This window comes from Salmo trutta, unplaced genomic scaffold (assembly GCF_901001165.1).
Source record: "Salmo trutta unplaced genomic scaffold, fSalTru1.1, whole genome shotgun sequence".
NCBI lineage: Eukaryota > Metazoa > Chordata > Actinopteri > Salmoniformes > Salmonidae > Salmo > Salmo trutta.
The window spans coordinates 11,011,259-11,033,845 of NW_021822911.1; the positions used below are offsets into that span (position 1 = coordinate 11,011,259).

The window sequence follows — 22,587 nt, forward strand, 5'->3', positions numbered from 1 at the left end:
TAGAGTCCTGTCCAGGGGAAGAACTTGTACATCAAGCTGCCTCACACTACAGACACAGGAGATAGGCTCCTGTTACTATGAGCTGTTCAGCCTCCGACCGCAAGGTACTACAGAGGGTAGTGCATACGGCCCAGTACATCACTGGGGCTAAGCTGCCTGCCATCCAGGACCTCTACGCCAGGTGGTGTCAGGAAGGCCCTAAAAATTGTCAAAGACCCCAGCCACCCCAGTCAGAATGTTCTCTCTACTACCGCATGGCAAGCGGTACCAGAGCGCCAAGTCTAGGACCAAAAGGCTTCTCAAAAGTTTTTACCCCCAAGCCATAAGACTCCTGAACAAGTAATCAAATGGCTACCTGGACTATTTGCATTGTCCCGCCCCCCCAACCCCTCTTTTACGCTGCTGCTACTCTCTGTTTATCATTTATGCATAGTCACTTTAACTATACGTTCATGTACATACTACCTCAATTAGCCCGACTAACCGGTGCCCCCACACATTGGCTACCCGGACTATCTGCATTGTGTCCCGCCACCCACCAACCCCTCTTTTACGCTACTGCTACTCTCTGTTCATCATATATGCATAGTCACTTTAACCATATCTACATGTACATACTACCTCAATCAGCCTGACTAACCGGTGTCTGTATGTAGCCTCATTACTGTTATAGCCTCGCCACTGTTATTTTTCACTGTCTTTTTACTGTTGTTTTTATTTCTTTACTTATCTATTGTTCACCTAATACCTATTTTTTACTTAAAATCGCACTGTTGGTTAGGGCCTGTAAGTAAGCATTTCACAGTAAGGTAAACTTTGATTTGATTTGTTCTGGATCATACAAGACAAGGCTCCTGTTTCTATGAGCTGTTCTGGACTCGTGCAAGGCTACTTACTTATATAATAATTTACATTTTGCAAATAATATAATGAACAACATCATAGGGTTGACATTTGCATCCAATCAATCGAATAAGAAAAAAAAAACATATTTTAAAATATTTTATCTGATTTTCGACATGATCATGTCTCCAGATGAAAAAACATCCACAAAAGTAAACCTGTTTTTTATGATTTCATGTAAACAATATGATTTCATTTGGCAAGAACAAAAACAGACATTCTTAGTCAAAAACATAAGTCAGAACACAGCCTCTCTATTCTCTCATGTGATTTCAGGTCCTCTGACTGGGAAAATGTCTTTCCACAATGAGAGCAGTGGTATGTCTTCTCCTCCTGTGGATGTACCCTCTGATGTGATTTCAGGTGCCCTGACTGAGTAAAACTCTTTCCACAGTGGGAGCAGTGATAAGGCTTCTCTCCAGAGTGTATTCTCTTATGTATTTTCAGGCTCCCTAACTGACTAAAACTGTTTCCACACTGGGAACATTGGAAAGGCTTTTGTCCTGTGTGTGTCCTCTCATGTGACTTCTGGCTCCCTAAACAGGTAAAAGTCATTCCACAGTGGGAGCAGTGATAAGGCTTCTCTCCAGAGTGTATTCTCTTATGTATTTTCAGGCTCCCTAACAGACTAAAACTGTTTCCACACTGGGAACATTGGAAAGGCTTTTCTCCTGTGTGTGTCCTCTCATGCTCTTTTAGGTTTCGTAACTTAGTAAAACTCTTTCCGCAGTAGGAGCAGTGATGTCGTTTGGCTGGTTTGGGCGTCTCTGGGTCTGGTTCCCCTGAAGGACTCTTCCTGCTGTCAGAGAGAGAGTCTGGTCTCTCTCCTGCCAAAGACAAACAGAGGATCTCGTTAAACAGAGGCCTGAATGAAACCTCCACATGATAAAACTCTTCCTATGAGGTTTAATCTAGATTACATCCCTCAATAACCCAAGGTCAGTTTTCACAGATGATGTCTGTATCATGTATGGTTCAGAGGTCATGTGGTCTGACAGTATAATGACTAGATGATGTCTGTATCATGTAGGGGTCAGAGGTCATGGGGTCTGACAGTATAATGACTAGATGTCTGTATCATGTAGGGGTCAGAGGTCACGGGGTCTGACAGTATAATGACTAGATGTCTGTATCATGTAGGGGTCAGAGGTCATGGGGTCTGACAGTATAATGACTAGATGTTGTCTGTATCCTGTAGGGGTCAGAGGTCATGGGGTCTGACAGTATAATGACTAGATGTTGTCTGTATCATGTAGGGTTCAGAGGTCATGGGGTCTGACAGTATAATGACTAGATGATGTCTGTATCATGTAGGGTTCAGAGGTCATGGGGTCTGACAGTATAATGAGTAGATGTCTGTATCATGTAGGGGTCAGAGGTCATGGGGTCTGACAGTATAATGACTAGATGATGTCTGTATCATGTAGGGGTCAGAGGTCATGGGGTCTGACAGTATAATGACTAGATGATGTCTGTATCATGTAGGGTTCAGAGGTCACGGGGTCTGACAGTATAATGACTAGATGTCTGTATCATGTAGGGGTCAGAGGTCATGGGGTCTGACAGTATAATGACTAGATGTTGTCTGTATCATGTAGGGTTCAGAGGTCATGGGGTTTGACGGTATAATGACTAGATGTCTGTATCATGTAGGGGTCAGAGGTCACGGGGTCTGACAGGAGGCATGCACAGGTCTAAAAAGGTCCTATAATGGCCCTTTTATCATGGTTTTCTCAAACATGGTTTGTGTTACAAATGTAAAAAACATATCGAACATACTTCCTCCAATGAGGTTTCTATGAGAGAATTGCCAAAACAATATATTCTGAGATACGAAAAATATTATCGGCCCACGTTGGCATGGAATCGCGCTCCAGTGTAATGCAACGTAATTTGAGTCATGATAAGAGCAAGTCCATTCTGTGAAACATTAAAGATGGGATTTTGCGTGTAAATCCATTGTTAACGTGTTGTTGGTGACCCGCTCGTTGGTGGTATACACATCTTAGTTTTATCAATTCTTACATTAAACAACATATTCAAGCATAAACATTCAGTCGAACTTCGCTTTAAAACCACGCATTTTAAGACAGTACTTACTGGTCTTAATCAGATCTCCTGTCTCCTCCTCCTCTTTCAATGTGACAGTCATCTCCCCCTCCTCCTCTTTCACTCCAAAAACTGCATCATCCTCAGTCTCTTCCTCCTCTTCTTTCACTGAAACGTCTTTCTCTTCTTCTTTCACTGTAACAGCCTCACCCTCTACTTGTTTTTGTATTGAAACAGCCTCCTCTTCCTCCTCCTCTTTAACGAGAGTTTCTTTCTCCGTCCAGCAGATCTCCGCTTCTTTAGCAGGAGGAGAGTAACTTAGTGAACTCATGGTCGGGGATGTTAGCTAGCTAGCATTAGCGACTAGCCTAGTTCTAAGCTAACTTAGCAAACCAGCTAGCTGACAAACAACGTAAACATATAATTAAATGGGCCAACAAGTACATACGACAGAAGTGTGTTTAATACACAGAGACTAATATACACCAAACCAGTGTAAAGAGCGTGAATGTTGTAGCTATGTTTGCTAGAAAGCTACCGAGGTGTCTGACTAGCTGTTGTTGTTGAAGGAGCGTCCCGTCCACTAGATTATACGTCACACTGGCAGCATCGCCTGAACCTAAAAGACGCACATCGCCATCTGCTGACTGGAGGGGGCAACGCAGTTGAGGAACCAAACCTTTATTTTTCATTTATTTCATAAAAGTTTAATATTATATTAAGTCGTTCAAAGAGAAGCATGTGTTGATTGATTTGTGTTTAATGAGTGAGAATTTAAACAAACTTTACACCCACTACATATTTGCATTGAACCATACTTCTGACATGGATCATTTTGACCCCAGAGGCATATCTTTTATCATAGCCAAAATGTATTTCATTCAATTCTTCCATTTTTTCATGACTTTGTCAATCAACTGGCTGTTAATACATCTAAATCATGGTTTAGTGTTTCTGTATCAATATGGACTCAATCAAATCTGGACAAATATGGACAAATATGGACAAATTCAAATCCTTTGGAGTCATTTTGACCCCAGACAAAAGCACCTTTGATAAATAGGACGTTTATTTCAAATCAAAATCACATTTTATTGGTCACATACACATGTTTAGCAGATATTATTGTGGGTGTAGCAAAATGCTTGTGTTTCTAGCTCCGACAGTGCAGTAATATCTAACAAGTAATATCTAACAATTTCACAACATGTACCGAATACACACAAATCTAAGTATTTGAATCTAGGTTTCTCTGTAGACATGATCCATCCCACCAGAGGGTGGAGGGGCACCTGTATCAGTGGTTTTGACCAGATATACACCTGCAGACACACAGTATAGTGCCTCCCATATATTCTCCTAAGATTGGACTTTTCTATGCCACATATCACATGACTGTGTACAAAACTGCTAATGTGGCGGCAGGGTAGCCTAGTGGTTAGAGCGTTGGACTAGTAACCAAAAGGTTGCAACTTCAAATCCCCGAGCTGACGAGGTACAAATCTGTTGTTCTGCCCCTGAACAAGGCAGTTAACCCACTGTTCCTAGGCCATCATTGAAAATAAGAATTTGTTCTTAACTGACTTGCCTAGTTAAATAAAGTTCAACATTTATTCTTGTGGAAAACTCTACACAATCGCAAAGCAGGTTTTTAGACATTTTTACAAATGTACTTAAGTATTCAGACCCTTTGCTATGAGACTCGAAATTGAGTTCAGATGCATCCTGATTCCATTAATCATCCTTGAGATGTTTCTACAACTTGATTGGAGTCCACCTGTGGTAAATTAAATTGGTTGGACATGATTTAGAAAGGCACTCACCTCTCTATGTAAGGTTCACAGTGCATGTCAGTGCAAAAACCAAGCCATGAGGTCAAAGGAATTGTCCATAGAGCTCTGAGACATTATTGTGTCAAGGCACAGATCTGGGGAAAGGTACCAAAAAATGTCTGCAAGAACACAGTGGCCTCCATCATTCTGAAATGGAAGAAGTTTGGAACCACCAAGACTCTTCCCAGAGCTGGCTGCCTGGCCAAACTGAGCAATCGGGGGAGAAGTGCCTTGGTCAGGGAGGTGACCAAGAACCCGATGGTCACTCTGACATAGCTCCAGAGTTCCTCTGTGGAGATGGGAGAACCTTCCAGAAGGACCATCATCTCTGCAGCACTCCACCAATCAGGCCTTTATGGTAGAGAGGCCAGATGGAAGCCACTCCTCAGTAAAAGGCATATGACAGCCCGCTTGGAATTTGCCAAAAGGCACCTAAAGGACTCTCAGACCATGAGAAACAAGATTCTCTGGTCTGATTAAACTAAGATTGAACTCTTTGGCCTGAATGCCAAGTGTCACGTCTGGAGGAAAATGTGCACCATCCCTACGGTGAAGCATGGTGGTGGCAGCATCATGCTGTGGGGATGTGTTTCAGCAGCAGTGCAAATTGTCCACTGATATTGGTATAACTTCTCACCCCTTGTGGCTGTATGAAAGTTAATTTCCCCTCAGACACACATGTGTTCTTTGATATAATGAAGGTCATTTGTGTTGAATGTACTATTCCCCTCCTCTTTATTTTTTTCAAGAGAAAAACTGCTGATGAACAACCACATTTCTAAATGACACCTTGTCTATTCTTCTATTCTAACTCTCAACAGTAAGTTTAGACCCCGACTGATTTAAATATATATATATATATATATTATTATTTATTACAAACAACACAAGGAAGGGGTAACATTAAAGTATTAGAACATGAAGGACAAACAATACAGCATCAAGACACTATCAAACATGTATCAGTCTGTCCACACCAGAGCCATCCTTATGTGTGAGGGTGCGTGTGCATGATAGTGATATAAAATATATGTCATAGTTTCCTTTTTCATGATCACAATCTAGTGAAACCCGAACCCTCCAAGATCCCCCCCGCCACAGTTCCCCAATAGCTGTCCCTCAACCCTCCAAGATCCCCCCCACAGTTCCCCAATAGCTGTCCCTCAACCCTCCAAGATCCCACCACAGTTCCCCAATAGCTGTCCCTCAACCCTCCAAGATCCCCCCCACAGTTCCCCAATAGCTGTCCCTCAACCCTCCAAGATCCCCCACAGTTCCCCAATAGCTGTCCCTCAACCCTCCAAGATCCCCCCCCACAGTTCCCCAATAGCTGTCCCTCAACCCTCCAAGATCCCCCCCACAGTTCCCCAATAGCTGTCCCTCAACCCTCCAAGATCCCACCACAGTTCCCCAATAGCTGTCCCTCAACCCTCCAAGATCCCCCCCACAGTTCCCCAATAGCTGTCCCTCAACCCTCCAAGATCCCCCCCACAGTTCCCCAATAGCTGTCCCTCAACCCTCCAAGATCCCCCCCCACAGTTCCCCAATAGCTGTCCCTCAACCCTCCAAGATCCCCCCCACAGTTCCCCAATAGCTGTCCCTCAACCCTCCAAGATCCCACCACAGTTCCCCAATAGCTGTCCCTCAACCCTCCAAGATCCCCCCCACAGTTCCCCAATAGCTGTCCCTCAACCCTCCAAGATCCCCCCCACAGTTCCCCAATAGCTGCTCCCTCAACCCTCCAAGATCCCCCCCACAGTTCCCCAATAGCTGTCCCTCAACCCTCCAAGATCCCCCCACAGCTCCCCAATAGCTGTCCCTCAACCCTCCAAGATCCCCCCACAGTTCCCCAATAGCTGTCCCTCAACCCTCCAAGATACCCCCACAGTTCCCCAATAGCTGTCCCTCAACCCTCCAAGATCCCCCCACAGTTCCCCAATAGCTGTCCCTCAACCCTCCAAGATCCCCCCACAGTTCCCCAATAGCTGTCCCTCAACCCTCCAAGATCCCCCCACAGTTCCCCAATAGCTGTCCCTCAACCCTCCAAGATCCCCCCACAGTTCCCCAATAGCTGTCCCTCAACCCTCCAAGATCCCCCCCACAGTTCCCCAATAGCTGTTACTCAACCCTCCAAGATCCCCCCACAGTTCCCCAATCGCTGTTCCTCAACCCTCCAAAATCCCCCCCACAGTTCCCCAATAGCTGCTCCCTCAACCCTCCAAGATCCCCCCCACAGTTCCCCAATAGCTGTCCCTCAACCCTCCAAGATCCCCCCACAGTTCCCCAATAGCTGTCCCTCAACCATTCGAGACCCCTCCCACAGTCCCCCCTAATAAAAAAAGACAATTAATTCCATTCCCCACCCCCAAGACCCCCCCAATGCACCAACAACCAAGAGAATGAACTAAAGAGAAAAAAGGAAAAGACAGAAGAAAACAGCAAACAACAACGCAAAAAAATTATAAAACAAAATAATACATTTAAAACAAAGGAAATCAAGGACAACTAAAATCATAACAGCAATGCCAACTGTATATGTTTGTGTGCATGTCTGGCACTATTACATGTATGTGTGTGTTCTTGTATGTGTTTGTTTGATTGAGAGTGTGTGAATATGCATGTGTTCCTGCACGGCATCAGCCTCAGGCAAACCAGCATTAGTTGTAAAAACACTGCCACTTAGTTTCATTCAAATGTACTTTTTATTGTGTTTTATTTTGACTTAAAAAAAAATAAAAAACGTTTATCTTTTGACCATCTCCTATCATCTACCATGAGGTAGTCACCTGGAATGCATTTCAATTTACAGGTGTGCCTTGTTAAATGTTAATATGTGGAATTTCTTTCTTTCTTAAATGCATTTGAGCCAATCAGTTGTGTTGTGACAATGTAGGGGTGGTATACAAAAGATAGCCCTATTTGTCTATATTATGGCAAGAACAGCTCAAATAAGCAAAAAGAAATGACAGTCCGTCATTACTTTAACACATGAAAGTCAGTCAATACGGAAACTTTCAAAAACTTTGAATGAATCTTCAAGTGCAGTCACAAAAACCATCCATCGCTATGATGAAGCTGGCTCTCATGAGGATTGCCACAGGAAAGGAAGACCCAGAGTTACCTCTGCTGCAGAAGATAAGTTCATTAGAGTTAACTGTGAAGATAACACAACTATGCCTATGAGATGGTTTGATATGAATCGGACCGCAGAGTGAAAGAAATGCAGCCAACAAGTGCTCAGCATATGTGGGAACTCCTTCAAGACTGTTGGAAAAGCATTCCAGGTGAAGCTGGTTGAGGGACTGCAAAGAGTGGGAAAAGCTGTCATCAAGGCAAAGGGTGACTACTTTGAAGGATTTCAAATATAAAATATATTTGGATTTGTTTAACACTTTTTTGGTTGCTACATGATTCCATATAAGTTATTTCATAGTTGTGTTCTCTTCACTATTATTCTACAATGTAGACAATAGTTAAAATAAAGAAAAAACAGAATTTGTAGGTGTGTCCAAACAATTGACCGGTACTGAATATGCATTGTGGAGGAGAATTGATCCTAGATCTGTACAAAGGCAAAACATTTACAGCAGGAACAACTGTCTATGTTAGAGAGCATATACAGTGAGGGAAAAAAGTATTTGATCCCCTGCTGATTTTGTATGTTTGCCCACTGACAAAGAAATGATCAGTCTATAATTTTAACGGTAGCTTTATTTGAACAGTGAGAGACAGAATAACAACAAAAAAATCCAGAAAAACGCATGTCAAAAATGTTATAAATTGATTTGCATTTTAATGAGGGAAATAAGTATTGAACTAAAGCCTTGCCATTACAGATCTTTTTTAAAAGATTGGGGAATTTTTTACAATTAGGAAATAATATGTCATGTTTTACTCGTACCTCAGCCAGCATTGTGAATAGTTAGGAAATAATATGTCATGTTTTACTTGTACCTCAGCCGGCATTGTGAACGGTTAGGAAATAATATGTCATGTTTTACTCGTACCTCAGCCAGCGTTGTGAATGGTTAGGAAATAATATGTCATGTTTTACTCGTACCTCAGCCAGCATTGTGAATGGTTAGGAAATAATAGGTCATGTTTTACTCGAACCTCAGCCGGCATTGTGAATGGTTAGGAAATAATATATCATGTTTTACTAGTACCTCAGCCAGCATTGTGAATGGTTAGGAAATAATATGTCATGTTTTACTCGTACCTCAGCCAGCATTGTGAATGGTTAGGAAATAATATGTCATGTTTTACTCGTACCTCAGCCAGCATTGTGAATGGTGTCTGATGCAGTGACATACTAGACCATGGCAGTAAATCTAATACTTAGGTGTTTTTAGTCATGCATGAAAGGTCTGGGGTGGTTCTGTGGTTATAAGTTACTGACCTTGGAATACATTTCTGGCCATGCTGGCAGGGTCTGACTCAAACCCAATGTCCACCTGGTACACTGACAGGGTCTGAATAAAACCCAATGTCCACCTGGTACACTGACAGGGTCTGAATCAAGCCCAATGTCCACCTGGTACACTGGCAGGGTCTGAATCAAACCAATGTCCACCTGGTGCACTGGCAGGGTCTGAATCAAACCCAATGTCCACCTGGCACACTGGCAGGGTTTGAATCAAACCCAATGTCCACCTGGTACACTGGCAGGGTCTGAATCAACCCAATGTCCACCTGGTACACTGACAGGGTCTGAATCAAACCCAATGTCCACCTGGCACACTGGCAGGGTCTGAATTAAACCCAATGTCCACCTGGTACACTGGCAGGCTCTGAATCAAACCCAATGTCCACCTGGTACACTGACAGGGTCTGAATCAACCCAATGTCCACCTGGTACACTGACAGGGTCTGAATCAAACCCAATGTCCACCTGGCACACTGGCAGGGTCTGAATCAAACCCAATGTCCACCTGGTACACTGACAGGGTCTGAATCAAACTCAATGTCCACCTGGCACACTGACAGGGTCTGAATCAAACCCAATGTTAAGGGGAGGGAAGATTGGTCTAGAGGGTGATGATTATTGTTGTTCTACTGCCTGATTGTTATGCAACAACACTGTTTACAAAAGCTTTGTTAAATCAGCACAACAGTTTTCAGCTGTGCTAACATAATTGCAAAAGGGTTTTCTAATGATCAATTAGCCTTTTAAAATTATAAACTTGGATTAGCTAACACAACGTGGCATTGGAACACAGGAGTGATGATAATGATCCTCTGTACGCCTATGTAGATATTCCATAAACAATCAGCTGTTTCCAGCTACAATAGTAATTTACAACATTAACAATGTCTACACTGTATTTCAGATCAATTTGATGTTATTTTAATGGACAAAAAAAGTGTTTTTCTTTCAAAAACAAGAACATTTCTAAGTGACTCCAACCTTTTGAACGGTAGTGTTAATCATTTTAGAATAAGGCTGTAATGTAACAAAATGTGGAAAAAGTGAAGGGGTCTGAATACTTTCCGAATAAACTGTATTGTTACACCATGTAGCAGCAGTATAGACCTAGTCTGTTCATTATATACATCTACATGATGTATTGTTACACCATGTAGGAGCAGTATAGACCTAGTCTGTTCATTATATACATCTACATGATGTATTGTTACACCATGTAGGAGCAGTATAGACCTAGTCTGTTCATTATATACATCTACATGATGTATTGTTACACCATGTAGGAGCAGTATAGACCTAGTCTGTTCATTATATACATCTACATGATGTATTGTTACACCATGTAGGAGCAGTATAGACCTAGTCTGTTCATTATATACATCTACATGATGTATTGTAACACCATGTAGGAGCAGTATAGACCTACAGTAGCTAGCTACTTATTAAGATTTAGTTTGACTTAGTGAAACTGGCTTAAATGTGCTGTAGTAAATATTTTTTATTCTCACTAATCAACCAACACATTCCTGTCTTTGTATGTCTCAATATAAAAGTATTATTTAGTTAAATCCATTTAAAATAATCTTTGTCTGTACATAAAATGTGATCCTCAACTGCGTTTCCCTCCAGTCAGCAGACGGCGATGTGCGTCTTTCAGGCGATGCTGCAGCGTGACGTATAATCTAGTGGACGGTTCTTCATAAACAGCTCGTCAACCACCTCGGTAGCTTGCTAGCCAACATAGCCGAAAGATTCAACCTATTTATACGCTTTCGGTCTATATTAGCTACTGTGTTTTAGACACACTTCTGTCGTATCTACTTGTTAATCTATTTAATTTAATATTACGTTATTTTGTATTAGTCAGCTATAGTAGCTGGCTGGTTAAGTTAGCATTAGCCTGGTCGCTAATGATAGCTAGCTAGCTAACATCCCCGAACATGAGCTCCCTAAACTACTCCCCTCCTGTTAAAGAAGAGGAGGTCTGCTGGACGGAGAAAGAAGCTCTGGGGCTGAACATTGTTGTGAAAGAGGAGAAGGAAGAGGAGGATGTTACAGTAAAACAAGAAGTAGAGGGTGAGGCTGTTACAGTGAAAGAAGAGGAAGACGTTTCAGTTAAACAAGAGGAAGAAGAGGATGATGCTGTTTTTGGAGTGAAGAAGGAAGGAGAGATTACTGTCACATTGAAAGATGAAGAGGTGGAGATAGGAGATCTGATTAACACCAGTAAGTACCGCCTTCAATTAGTTTTTAACTTTGGATATTCGGAGTTGGCTCTTCAATACCTCTTCAACTGAGGGTCCTGGGATGATGACTGATATGTCTAGAATCAGACGACGTAGAGAACAAGCTACCCCTTGTTTTCTCCGTTCCGTTTCCAAAAAGTGACTTAACATATATATTTGAGAAGGGTCTATCTGCTGACCGCAGACTGGGGGTTCACGGCATGTAGTGATTTTAATGTAGTGATGTTTTACTACACACCGTGACCCCCAATAGAGCCATGTGAGAGTTGGGTTGGCTACACCAAAGATTATGGATATACTGACAAGATGTCTCTCCGTCCTAACAAGGGGAGTCGTTGTCCACAAAGCTGCACTGTGGGTTGTCTATCTCCCCCCTATCCCGTCTTTGGATTGGTGGATACATTTTATTATTGTAATCTATTATTTATATTCTATGAGGGTTGTTGACGTCAACCGCCTGTATTCAATGGAGAGAGATGCTAAGCTACTAGCATGAATATTAGAACACACCGTTCTATACAGTCCACCTGGTAGAGGTTCATATCTGACAGAGATGAACACACCGTTCTATACAGTCCACCTGGTAGAGGTTCATATCTGACAGAGATGAACACACTGTTCTATACAGTCCACCTGGTAGAGGTTCATATCTGACAGAGATGAACTCACCGTTCTATACAGTCCACCTGGTAGAGGTTCATATCTGACAGAGATGAACACACCGTTCTATACAGTCCACCTGGTAGAGGTTCATATCTGACAGAGATGAACACACCGTTCTATACAGTCCACCTGGTAGAGGTTCATATCTGACAGAGATGAACACACTGTTCTATACAGTCCACCTGGTAGAGGATCATATCTGACAGAGATGAACACACCGTTCTATACAGTCCACCTGGTAGAGGTTCATATCTGACAGAGATGAACACACCGTTCTATACAGTCCACCTGGTAGAGGATCATATCTGACAGAGATGAACACACCGTTCTATACAGTCCACCTGGTAGAGGTTCATATCTGACAGAGTGAAGGAGGAGGTTGATCATCAGGAGTCGGATGTGAAGGAGGAGGATGATCATCAGGAGTCAGATGTGAAGGAGGAGGTTGATCATCAGGAGTCAGATGTGAAGGAGGAGGATGATCATCAGGAGTCAGATGTGAAGGAGGAGGTTGATCATCAGGAGTCAGATGTGAAAGTGGTGGGTCTAATAGAACAGGAGAGAAATGACATAGTGGTGGGTCTAATAGAACAGGAGAGAAATGACATAGTGGTGGGTCTAATAGAACAGGAGAGACATGACATAGTGGTGGGTCTAATAGAACAGGAGAGAAATGACATAGTGGTGGGTCTAATAGAACAGGAGAGAAATGACATAGTGGTGGATCTAATAGAACAGGAGAGACATGACATAGTGGTGGGTCTAATAGAAGAGGAGAGAAATGACATAGTGGTGGGTCTAATAGAACAGGAGAGAAATGACATAGTGGTGGGTCTAATAGAACAGGAGAGAAATGACATAGTGGTGGGTCTAATAGAACAGGAGAGACATGACATAGTGGTGGGTCTAATAGAACAGGAGAGAAATGACATAGTGGTGGGTCTAATAGAACAGGAGAGAAATGACATAGTGGTGGGTCTAATAGAACAGGAGAGAAATGACATAGTGGTGGATCTAATAGAACAGGAGAGAAATGACATAGTGGTGGGTCTAATAGAACAGGAGAGAAATGACATAGTGGTGGGTCTAATAGAACAGGAGAGAAATGACATAGTGGTGGGTCTAATAGAACAGGAGAGACATGACATAGTGGTGGGTCTAATAGAACAGGAGAGAAATTACATAGTGGTGGGTCTAATAGAACAGGAGAGACATGACATAGTGGTGGGTCTAATAGAAGAGGAGAGAAATGACATAGTGGTGGGTCTAATAGAACAGGAGAGAAATGACATAGTGGTGGGTCTAATAGAACAGGAGAGAAATGACATAGTGGTGGGTCTAATAGAACAGGAGAGACATGACATAGTGGTGGGTCTAATAGAACAGGAGAGACATGACATAGTGGTGGGTCTAATAGAACAGGAGAGAAATGACATAGTGGTGGGTCTAATAGAACAGGAGAGAAATGACATAGTGGTGGGTCTAATAGAACAGGAGAGAAATGACATAGTGGTGGGTCTAATAGAACAGGAGAGAAATGACATAGTGGTGGGTCCTATAGAACAGGAGAGAAATGACATAGTGGTGGGTCTAATAGAACAGGAGAGAAATGACATAGTGGTGGGTCCTATAGAACAGAAGAGAAATGACATAGTGGTGGGTCCAGTAGAACAGGAGAGAAATGACATAGTGGTGGGTCCTATAGAACAGGAGAGAAATGACATAGTGGTGGGTCTAATAGAACAGGAGAGAAATGACATAGTGGTGGGTCCTATAGAACAGAAGAGAAATGACATAGTGGTGGGTCCAGTAGAACAGGAGAGAAATGACATAGTGGTGGGTCTAATAGAACAGGAGAGAAATGACATAGTGGTGGGTCTAATAGAACAGGAGAGAAATGACATAGGTCTAATGACATGGGTCTAATAGAACAGGAGAGAAATGACATAGTGGTGGGTCTAATAGAACAGGAGAGAAATGACATAGTGGTGGGTCTAATAGAACAGGAGAGAAATGACATAGTGGTGGGTCTAATAGAACAGGAGAGAAATGACATAGTGGTGGGTCTAATAGAACAGGAGAGACATGACATAGTGGTGGGTCTAATAGAACAGGAGAGACATGACATAGTGGTGGGTCTAATAGAACAGGAGAGAAATGACATAGTGGTGGGTCTAATAGAACAGGAGAGCAATGACATAGTGGTGAGTCTAATAGAACAGGAGAGAAATGACATAGTGGTGGGTCTAATAGAACAGGAGAGAAATGACATAGTGGTGGGTCTAATAGAACAGGAGAGAAATGACATAGTGGTGGGTCTAATAGAACAGGAGAGAAATGACATAGTGGTGGGTCTAATAGAACAGGAGAGAAATGACATAGTGGTGGGTCCTATAGAACAGAAGAGAAATGACATAGTGGTGGGTCCAGTAGAACAGGAGAGAAATGACATAGTGGTGGGTCTAATAGAACAGGAGAGAAATGACATAGTGGTGGGTCTAATAGAACAGGAGAGAAATGACATAGTGGTGGGTCTAATAGAACAGGAGAGAAATGACATAGTGGTGGGTCCTATAGAACAGAAGAGAAATGACATAGTGGTGGGTCCAGTAGAACAGGAGAGAAATGACATAGTGGTGGGTCCAGTAGAACAGGAGAGAAATGACATAGTGGTGGGTCTAATAGAACAGGAGAGAAATGACATAGGTCTAATGACATGGGTCTAATAGAACAGGAGAGAAATGACATAGTGGTGGGTCTAATAGAACAGGAGAGAAATGACATAGTGGTGGGTCTAATAGAACAGGAGAGAAATGACATAGTGGTGGGTCTAATAGAACAGGAGAGAAATGACATAGTGGTGGGTCTAATAGAACAGGAGAGAAATGACATAGTGGTGGGTCTAATAGAACAGGAGAGAAATGACATAGTGGTGGGTCTAATAGAACAGGAGAGACATGACATAGTGGTGGGTCTAATAGAACAGGAGAGACATGACATAGTGGTGGGTCTAATAGAACAGGAGAGAAATGACATAGTGGTGGGTCTAATAGAACAGGAGAGAAATGACATAGTGGTGAGTCTAATAGAACAGGAGAGAAATGACATAGTGGTGGGTCTAATAGAACAGGAGAGAAATGACATAGTGGTGGGTCTAATAGAACAGGAGAGAAATGACATAGTGGTGGGTCTAATAGAACAGGAGAGAAATGACATAGTGGTGGGTCTAATAGAACAGGAGAGAAATGACATAGTGGTGGGTCCTAATAGAACAGGAGAGAAATGACATAGTGGTGGGTCTAATAGAACAGGAGAGAAATGACATAGTGGTGGGTCCTATAGAACAGGAGAGAAATGACATAGTGGTGGGTCCAGTAGAACAGGAGAGAAATGACATAGTGGTGGGTCTAATAGAACAGGAGAGACATGACATAGTGGTGGGTCTAATAGAACAGGAGAGAAATGACATAGTGGTGGGTCTAATAGAACAGGAGAGAAATGACATAGTGGTGAGTCTAATAGAACAGGAGAGAAATGACATAGTGGTGGGTCTAATAGAACAGGAGAGAAATGACATAGTGGTGGGTCTAATAGAACAGGAGAGAAATGACATAGTGGTGGGTCTAATAGAACAGGAGATAAATGACATAGTGGTGGGTCTAATAGAACAGGAGAGAAATGACATAGTGGTGGGTCTAATAGAACAGGAGAGAAATGACATAGTGGTGGGTCTAATAGAACAGGAGAGAAATGACATAGTGGTGGGTCTAATAGAACAGGAGAGAAATGACATAGTGGTGGGTCCTATAGAACAGGAGAGAAATGACATAGTGGTGGGTCCTATAGAACAGGAGAGAAATGACATAGTGGTGGGTCTAATAGAACAGGAGAGAAATGACATAGTGGTGGGTCTAATAGAACAGGAGAGAAATGACATAGTGGTGGGTCTAATAGAACAGGAGAGAAATGACATAGTGGTGGGTCTAATAGAACAGGAGAGAAATGACATAGTGGTGGGTCTAATAGAACAGGAGAGAAATGACATAGTGGTGGGTCTAATAGAACAGGAGAGAAATGACATAGTGGTGGGTCTAATAGAACAGGAAAGAAATGACATAGTGGTGGGTCTAATAGAACAGGAGAGAAATGACATAGTGGTGGGTCTAATAGAACAGGAGAGAAATGACATAGTGGTGGGTCTAATAGAACAGGAGAGAAATGACATAGTGGTGGGTCTAATAGAACAGGAGAGAAATGACATAGTGGTGGGTCTAATAGAACAGGAGAGAAATGACATAGTGGTGGGTCTAATAGAACAGGAGAGAAATGACATAGTGGTGGGTCTAATAGAACAGGAGAGAAATGACATAGTGGTGGGTCCTATAGAACAGCAGAGAAATGACATAGTGGTGGGTCTAATAGAACAGGAGAGAAATGACATAGTGGTGGGTCTAATAGAACAGGAGAGAAATGACATAGTGGTGGTTCTAATACCGAAGTAAATTAAAATACATTTGCCCAAATGAGGAATTCTTTCTTAAAAACAATTAGTTGTGTCGGGTTTCAAATCACAAGCTTGTAGGCTTATGTCTAATGGGCAGCGCGTGTGGCAATAGGTTTCGCTGATTATTGAGTTATGGCTGTCAGTGAAAAGCATCTCAAATATAGGAAGAGAATGTCTCTTGAGTATAATTAAAAATGTTGAGACAAGAAGAAGGGCAGGGTTGTGTGGTGAAGATATAGGTGAGTCTCTCTTCAGAATGTCCTCCGCTGGCTTCCACCAATTCTTGCTCCTTCGTTGTTTCATTGTGTGAATTGATTGCCCTTAAATGTAGTTTATTATATCAATTCCACTTTACGAATGTCACCAGTAGTAAATGTACCGTTACTTCCTGTCATTTGTTTACATTCATTTCTGTTAATTACAGTCATTTACCGTTGTCATTCTCGGAGTGGAAACGTTGTCTGTTCAAAACCTGCTGCACTTGTGAGAAACCAGTTTTGGTTTATTTCAGAACCATCATTTACAAGATTTGTCAATTTTTTTCATTGTCTTTTTGTTTGGAGTGCTCCATGTGAGCAATGAGCATGTCTGGTTTCTTTGTCCTGATAATGTTGAGGGAGCGCGTGTCTGGTTTCTCTGTCCTGATCATGTTTAGGGAGCGCGTGTCTGGTTTCTCTGTCCTGATCATGTTGAGGGAGCGCGTGTCTGGTTTCTCTGTCCTGATCATGTTGAGGGAGCGCATGTCTGGTTTCTCTGTCCTGATCATGTTGAGGGAGCGCCCACCTGAGCATAGAACTACTTGGCCTGCTCCACGGAAATGTAGGAAAGTGTTTTTTTAAACATCCATTGTGACGTTCCCCGGCAAGAAAGCCAAAAATGTCTCTCAAACAGAAGAGTACAATCAACCAGTAATACATATGAACTACTATATCATGTCTGCATTATAAATAGTCTGTCACTAGTTAACTGAAATACTTACCGCTTTGGGCAAAGGACCAACACAGTCCATCAGAACCCTGCTGAAAGGTTTGGCTAAAGCAGTAATAGGCTGCAAAGGTGCAACCGGTACAGCTTGGTTCGGTTTACCTGTCCGCTGACAAACGCCACAGGATTTACAGTGAGCCACAACATCCTGTTTCAGCCAGAAGTGGCGCGAGAACACCATTTCCTCATTAGAACACCATTTCCTCATTAGAACACCATTTCTTCATTAGAACACCATTTCCTCATTAGAACACCATTTCTTCATTAGAACACCATTTCCTCATTAGAACACCATTTCCTCATTAGAACACCATTTCCTCATTAGAACACCATTTCCTCACAAAAACTTCATCAAACTCCTCTTCTGGATGTATCTCAGCAAAAAGAGGGGAGAGGGAAAGAAAATTTGTGCACTGCTTCAGTGACATGTTTGAAAGATTTTCATAGTTGTGCTTTTTCTTTTTTAGAATTTGAAAGATTTGATTTTCCAAAAAATACATACAAGTGGGTTTTCAATTGTGACAAGTTGGAATACATATTGAAAAAAAAAATTTTTTCCTCTGAAGAAGCACGAATTGTGCGAAACGTCAGGAATTTTTTCTTCCTAAATTTTCATCAATCAGCTGCTTCCTAGAAACATCTTTACTCTGTTAATCAATCAGCTGCTTCCCAGAAACATCTTTACTCTGTTCATCAAGCTGCTGCTTCCTAGAAACATCTTTACTCTGTTCATCAATCAGCTGCTTCCTAGAAACATCTTTACTCTGTTCATCAATCAGCTGCTTCCTAGAAACATTTTTACTCTGTTCATCAATCAGCTGCTTCCTAGAAACATCTTTACTCTGTTTATCAATCAGCTGCTTCCTAGAAACATCTTTACTCTGTTCATCAATCAGCTGCTTCCTAGAAACATTTTTACTCTGTTCATCAATCTGCTGCTTCCTAGAAACATCTTTACTCTGTTCATCAATCAGCTGCTTCCTAGAAACATCTTTACTCTGTTCATCAATCTGCTGCTTCCTAGACATCCAAGTGTCAACTGTAGGGACCCTCTCTTCATTCAGAGGTTCTACAAACTCTCACCTTTGGGGTTTTCAAACTCAGTACGTTTACCGAAATCAGGACCACCATAAACGCCTCAGACAGATGGACCGTGGTGGGATCGTTGACATCCTCAACACTAGACTTGCTCCTGGTGACTTTCTTAGACAGAGCACGTGTAACGGCACACTGACACACTGGAACCAGTTGTCTTGTACGAACACACTGGAACCAGTTGTCTTGTACTAACACACTGGAACACACTGGAACCAGTCGTCTTGTACTGACACACTGGAACCAGTCGTCTTGTGCTGACACACTGGAACCAGTCGCCTGGTGCTGACACACTGGAACCAGTCGCCTGGTACTGACACACTGGAACCAGTCGCCTGGTACTGACACACTGGAACCAGTCGCCTGGTACTGACACACTGGAACCAGTCGCCTGGTACTGACACACTGGAATGTGTAATGGCACATGCTGGGAACACTGTAGGGTACTTTTCTGATAACACATCAGGTTCCGCAATTCTGGGTTCCTTACAAACCACAGGATTTGACACAACCTTCCCTCCAGCCAAATAATTTCCCAGGCCTCACTCCAACGACAACGGAATGAGAAATGTTTTAAGGTTACACCAAGGATAATTTTGCTATTTCATTTTGAATTGTAAGACCAATGGAAGTATCAACAAAAAAATATTTAAATTATTTTATGTCAACGTATTAGGCCATATTGCTATAACCCATAGTAACACATTGGATAACATTCACAACATGGAACAACAGTAACCATAGTAACACATTGGATAACATTCACAACATGGAACAACAGTAACCATAGTAACACATTGGATAACATTCACAACATGGAACAACAGTAACCATAGTAACACATTGGATAACATTCACAACATGGAACAACCATAGTAACATTGTTTCCCCCAAAACATCTAAAGGAAGTTTGTTCTGAAGTGTTTGTTCTGAAGTGTCTGTCCTGTATCTAAGAGATAAAATGTATCTGAGATATATACAAAATAAAATGTGCACGTCTTTAACCCCTTATTTATGTCACTAAAGTCTTTCCACATTTCGTTATGTTACAGCCTTATTCTACTGTGGATGAAATAAATAACAATCCTCATCAATCTACAGTCGTGGCCAATAGTTTTGAGAATGACACAAATATTAATTTCCACAAAGTTTGCTGCTTCAGTGTCTTTAGATATTTTTGTCAGATGTTACTATGGAATACTGAAGTATAATTACAAGCATTTCATAAGTGTCAAAGGCTTTTATTGACAATTACATGAAGTTGATGCAAAGAGTCAATTTTTGCAGTATTGACCCTTCTTTTTCAAGACCTCTGCAATCCGCCCTGGTATGCCGTCAATTAACTTCTGGGCCACATCCTGATTGATGGCAGCCCATTCTTGCATAATCAATGCTTGGAGTTTGTCAGAATTTGTGGGTTTTTGTTTGTCCACCCGCCTCTTGAGGATTGACCACAAGTTCTCAATGGGATTAAGGTCTGGGGAGTTTCCTGGTCATGGACCCAAAATATCGATGTTTTGTTCCCCGAGCCACTTGGTTATCACTTTTGCCTTGCAGTCCTTCTCAAATAGTGGGGCGCGCCCCCCTGGGGGGGCTCGGAACGATGCCAGGGGGGGCGCGTGACCCCAGGGAACACGCTTTTTTTTGCCGCGTAGTAGTTTTTTTTTTTACCGAACAAGAGCACAGAGCAGGAGATATGAAGTGCAGATAACAAACCCTTAGAGACACCATGGAAAAATATTTAACAGGGATGAAAAGAAAGGCGGAGAGAGACGGAGATAATGAGACAAACGTAAGTCTCCCGAAAGCTAAGACGAGGAAATATGACGAAGTGTATGTCGCGCTTGGCTTCACTGTGACTACGGTGGGAGACGAGGAAAGACCGGTATGTTTACTGTGTCTAAAAATGTTGGCAGCGGACAGCATGAAGCCAAATAAATTAAGGCGTCACTTAAAGACATTACACCCCAATCACGCTGATAAGCCGCTTGAGTTTTTTCAGCGAAAACGTGCCGAATATTGTCAACAATCGTCCCGCTTTGTGAATGCTACTTCAGTAAACCAGCGAGCACTGTTAGCATCATATAAGGTGGCGTACCAAATTGCTCAGTGCAAAAAACCCCACTCCATAGCAGAGGAGCTGATACTGCCTGCAGCATTAGACATGGTCTCTGTCATGCTGGATGACGCAAGTGCTGCAAAAATAAAAACTATCCCTCTGTCCAATGACACTGTCGCCAGACGTATAAATGACATTGCTAACGATATTAAAGAACAGCTGGTAGATAAACTCAAAGACAAACGTTTTGCCTTACAGTTCGATGAAGCAACTGACAGCAACAAAGACTGTTTGTTTATCGCTTATGTACGTTTTGACATGACAAACTCCCTGTGTGAGGATCTACTTTTTTGTAAATATGTCAGAGACAGAGCCACAGCTGAAGAGCTATTCAAAATGCTGGACTGCTTCCTGACTGAGAATGGGCTAAAGTGGGAGAACTGCATTGGTGTTTGCAGTGATGGTGCACAGACCATGGCAGGGATGAGAAAAGGACTTCGGGCACTCATCAAGAAGGCCTCACCTAATGCTGAGTGGACACACTGTGTTATACACAGAAGTACTGGCATCAAGGCACCTTTCCTCTGAATTAAGTGAGGTTATGACTGACATTGTAGGTGTAGTCAATTTTATAAAGACCAGACCACTAAAAACAAGAGTCTTCTCTGCTATCTGTGAGGAGATGGGAGCTGAACATCAAGCTGTACTGTTTCACAGTGAAGCAAGGTGGCTGTCACGAGGAAAAGTTTTGTCCCGAGTTTTTGAGCTCAGAGAGCAGATAAGAATGTTTTTGGAGCAGGAGCACAAGTATGACATCACAGAAACATTTAGTGATGAGAACTTCCTGGCAAAACTGGCCTACCTGAGTGACATATTTGGAAAGCTAAATGAACTAAAGCTACAGCTTCAAGGGAAAGATAAACACCTCCCTCAGGTCACAGACAAGATCAGCTCTTTCACTCGAAAGCTTGCAATGTGGGGCAGGCGACTTGATGAAGGAAATACTGATTCATTCCAGAACCTGCATGAATTTGTTGACACTACTGACTATGATGCCACCTCAGTGATTCCATATATTAAGGAGCATATTTCATCACTGATGGGATTCTTTAAAAAGTACTTCCCTGAAAACAGTTCCCAATATGACTGGGTGAGAGATCCTTTCAATGCACCAGCTCCAACTGGTTTCAGCTCTGCAGAGGAGGACCAGTTCATTGATATGACGTCTGACTCCACATTGAGACTGAGGTTCACATCACAGACACTGAGTGAATTCTGGCTGAGTGTAGAGAGGCAGTATCCACTCTTAGGGCAGAGGGCCATGGGCATTCTTCTTCCTTTTGCAACATCTTATCTTTGTGAGACTGGCTTCTCTGCTGTTGCTGCACTGAAGACCAAGTACAGGTCCCAGCTAAACATTGAGCAGGAGCTGAGAGTTGCAGTATCATGCTTCAAACCCCGCTTCGAAAAGCTGTGCTCTGCAAAACGTGCTCATTGTAGCCATTAATCCTGGCTTCCTAATTTTGATTTTTTTTAAATCAGCACAAATTGTTTTATTCATTTTTGTTTTATAGGTCAAAATGTTTCATATATTGTGCTCCTGAGTTAATGTTGCTGATCAATTTGAATTTATTATTATTTATTGATTATATTTAATTGTATTTTTCAGTATCAAATGGTCAAAAAATGTTTACAGTTTAAATAAGGGTTTAATTTTTTTTTAAATTTCAGGCAAATTGATGCACTTGAAGTCTTTTCCGTTACAAACTAAAAAAAACAATGTTAATAAAGTTATTCTTTGTTGTAAGTTGATCTATATTTCTTTC

The 22,587-nt window shown here is 42.1% G+C and overlaps 1 protein-coding gene across 1 annotated transcript; it reads right to left on the reverse strand.

The window, feature by feature from the left end:
• Nucleotides 1-987: 987 nt before the first annotated feature.
• On the reverse strand, nt 988-19,128 carry LOC115186465 (zinc finger protein with KRAB and SCAN domains 8-like). Its single transcript, XM_029746088.1, has 3 exons — nt 18,721-19,128; nt 3,004-3,193; nt 988-1,730 (listed from the first exon to the last, which is right to left on the reverse strand). Exons 1-3 carry the CDS (start codon nt 19,126-19,128, stop codon nt 1,129-1,131), a joined length of 1,200 nt encoding a protein of 399 aa, XP_029601948.1. The 3' UTR covers nt 988-1,128.
• Nucleotides 19,129-22,587: the final 3,459 nt, after the last annotated feature.

Bases quoted from the DNA above. Each gene is read 5' to 3' on its own strand.
- LOC115186465 (XM_029746088.1), bottom strand. From the start codon at position 19,128: ATGTGCCATTACACATTCCAGTGTGTCAGTACCAGGCGACTGGTTCCA. The intron at 3,194-18,720 runs GTAAACGTACTG...GAGGAGGAAGAG, and splicing joins TTATGGTGGTCCTGATTTCG to GAGGCTGTTTCAATACAAAA. The intron at 1,731-3,003 runs GTAAGTACTGTC...TGTCTTTGGCAG, and splicing joins AGGAGATCTGATTAAGACCA to GAGAGAGACCAGACTCTCTC.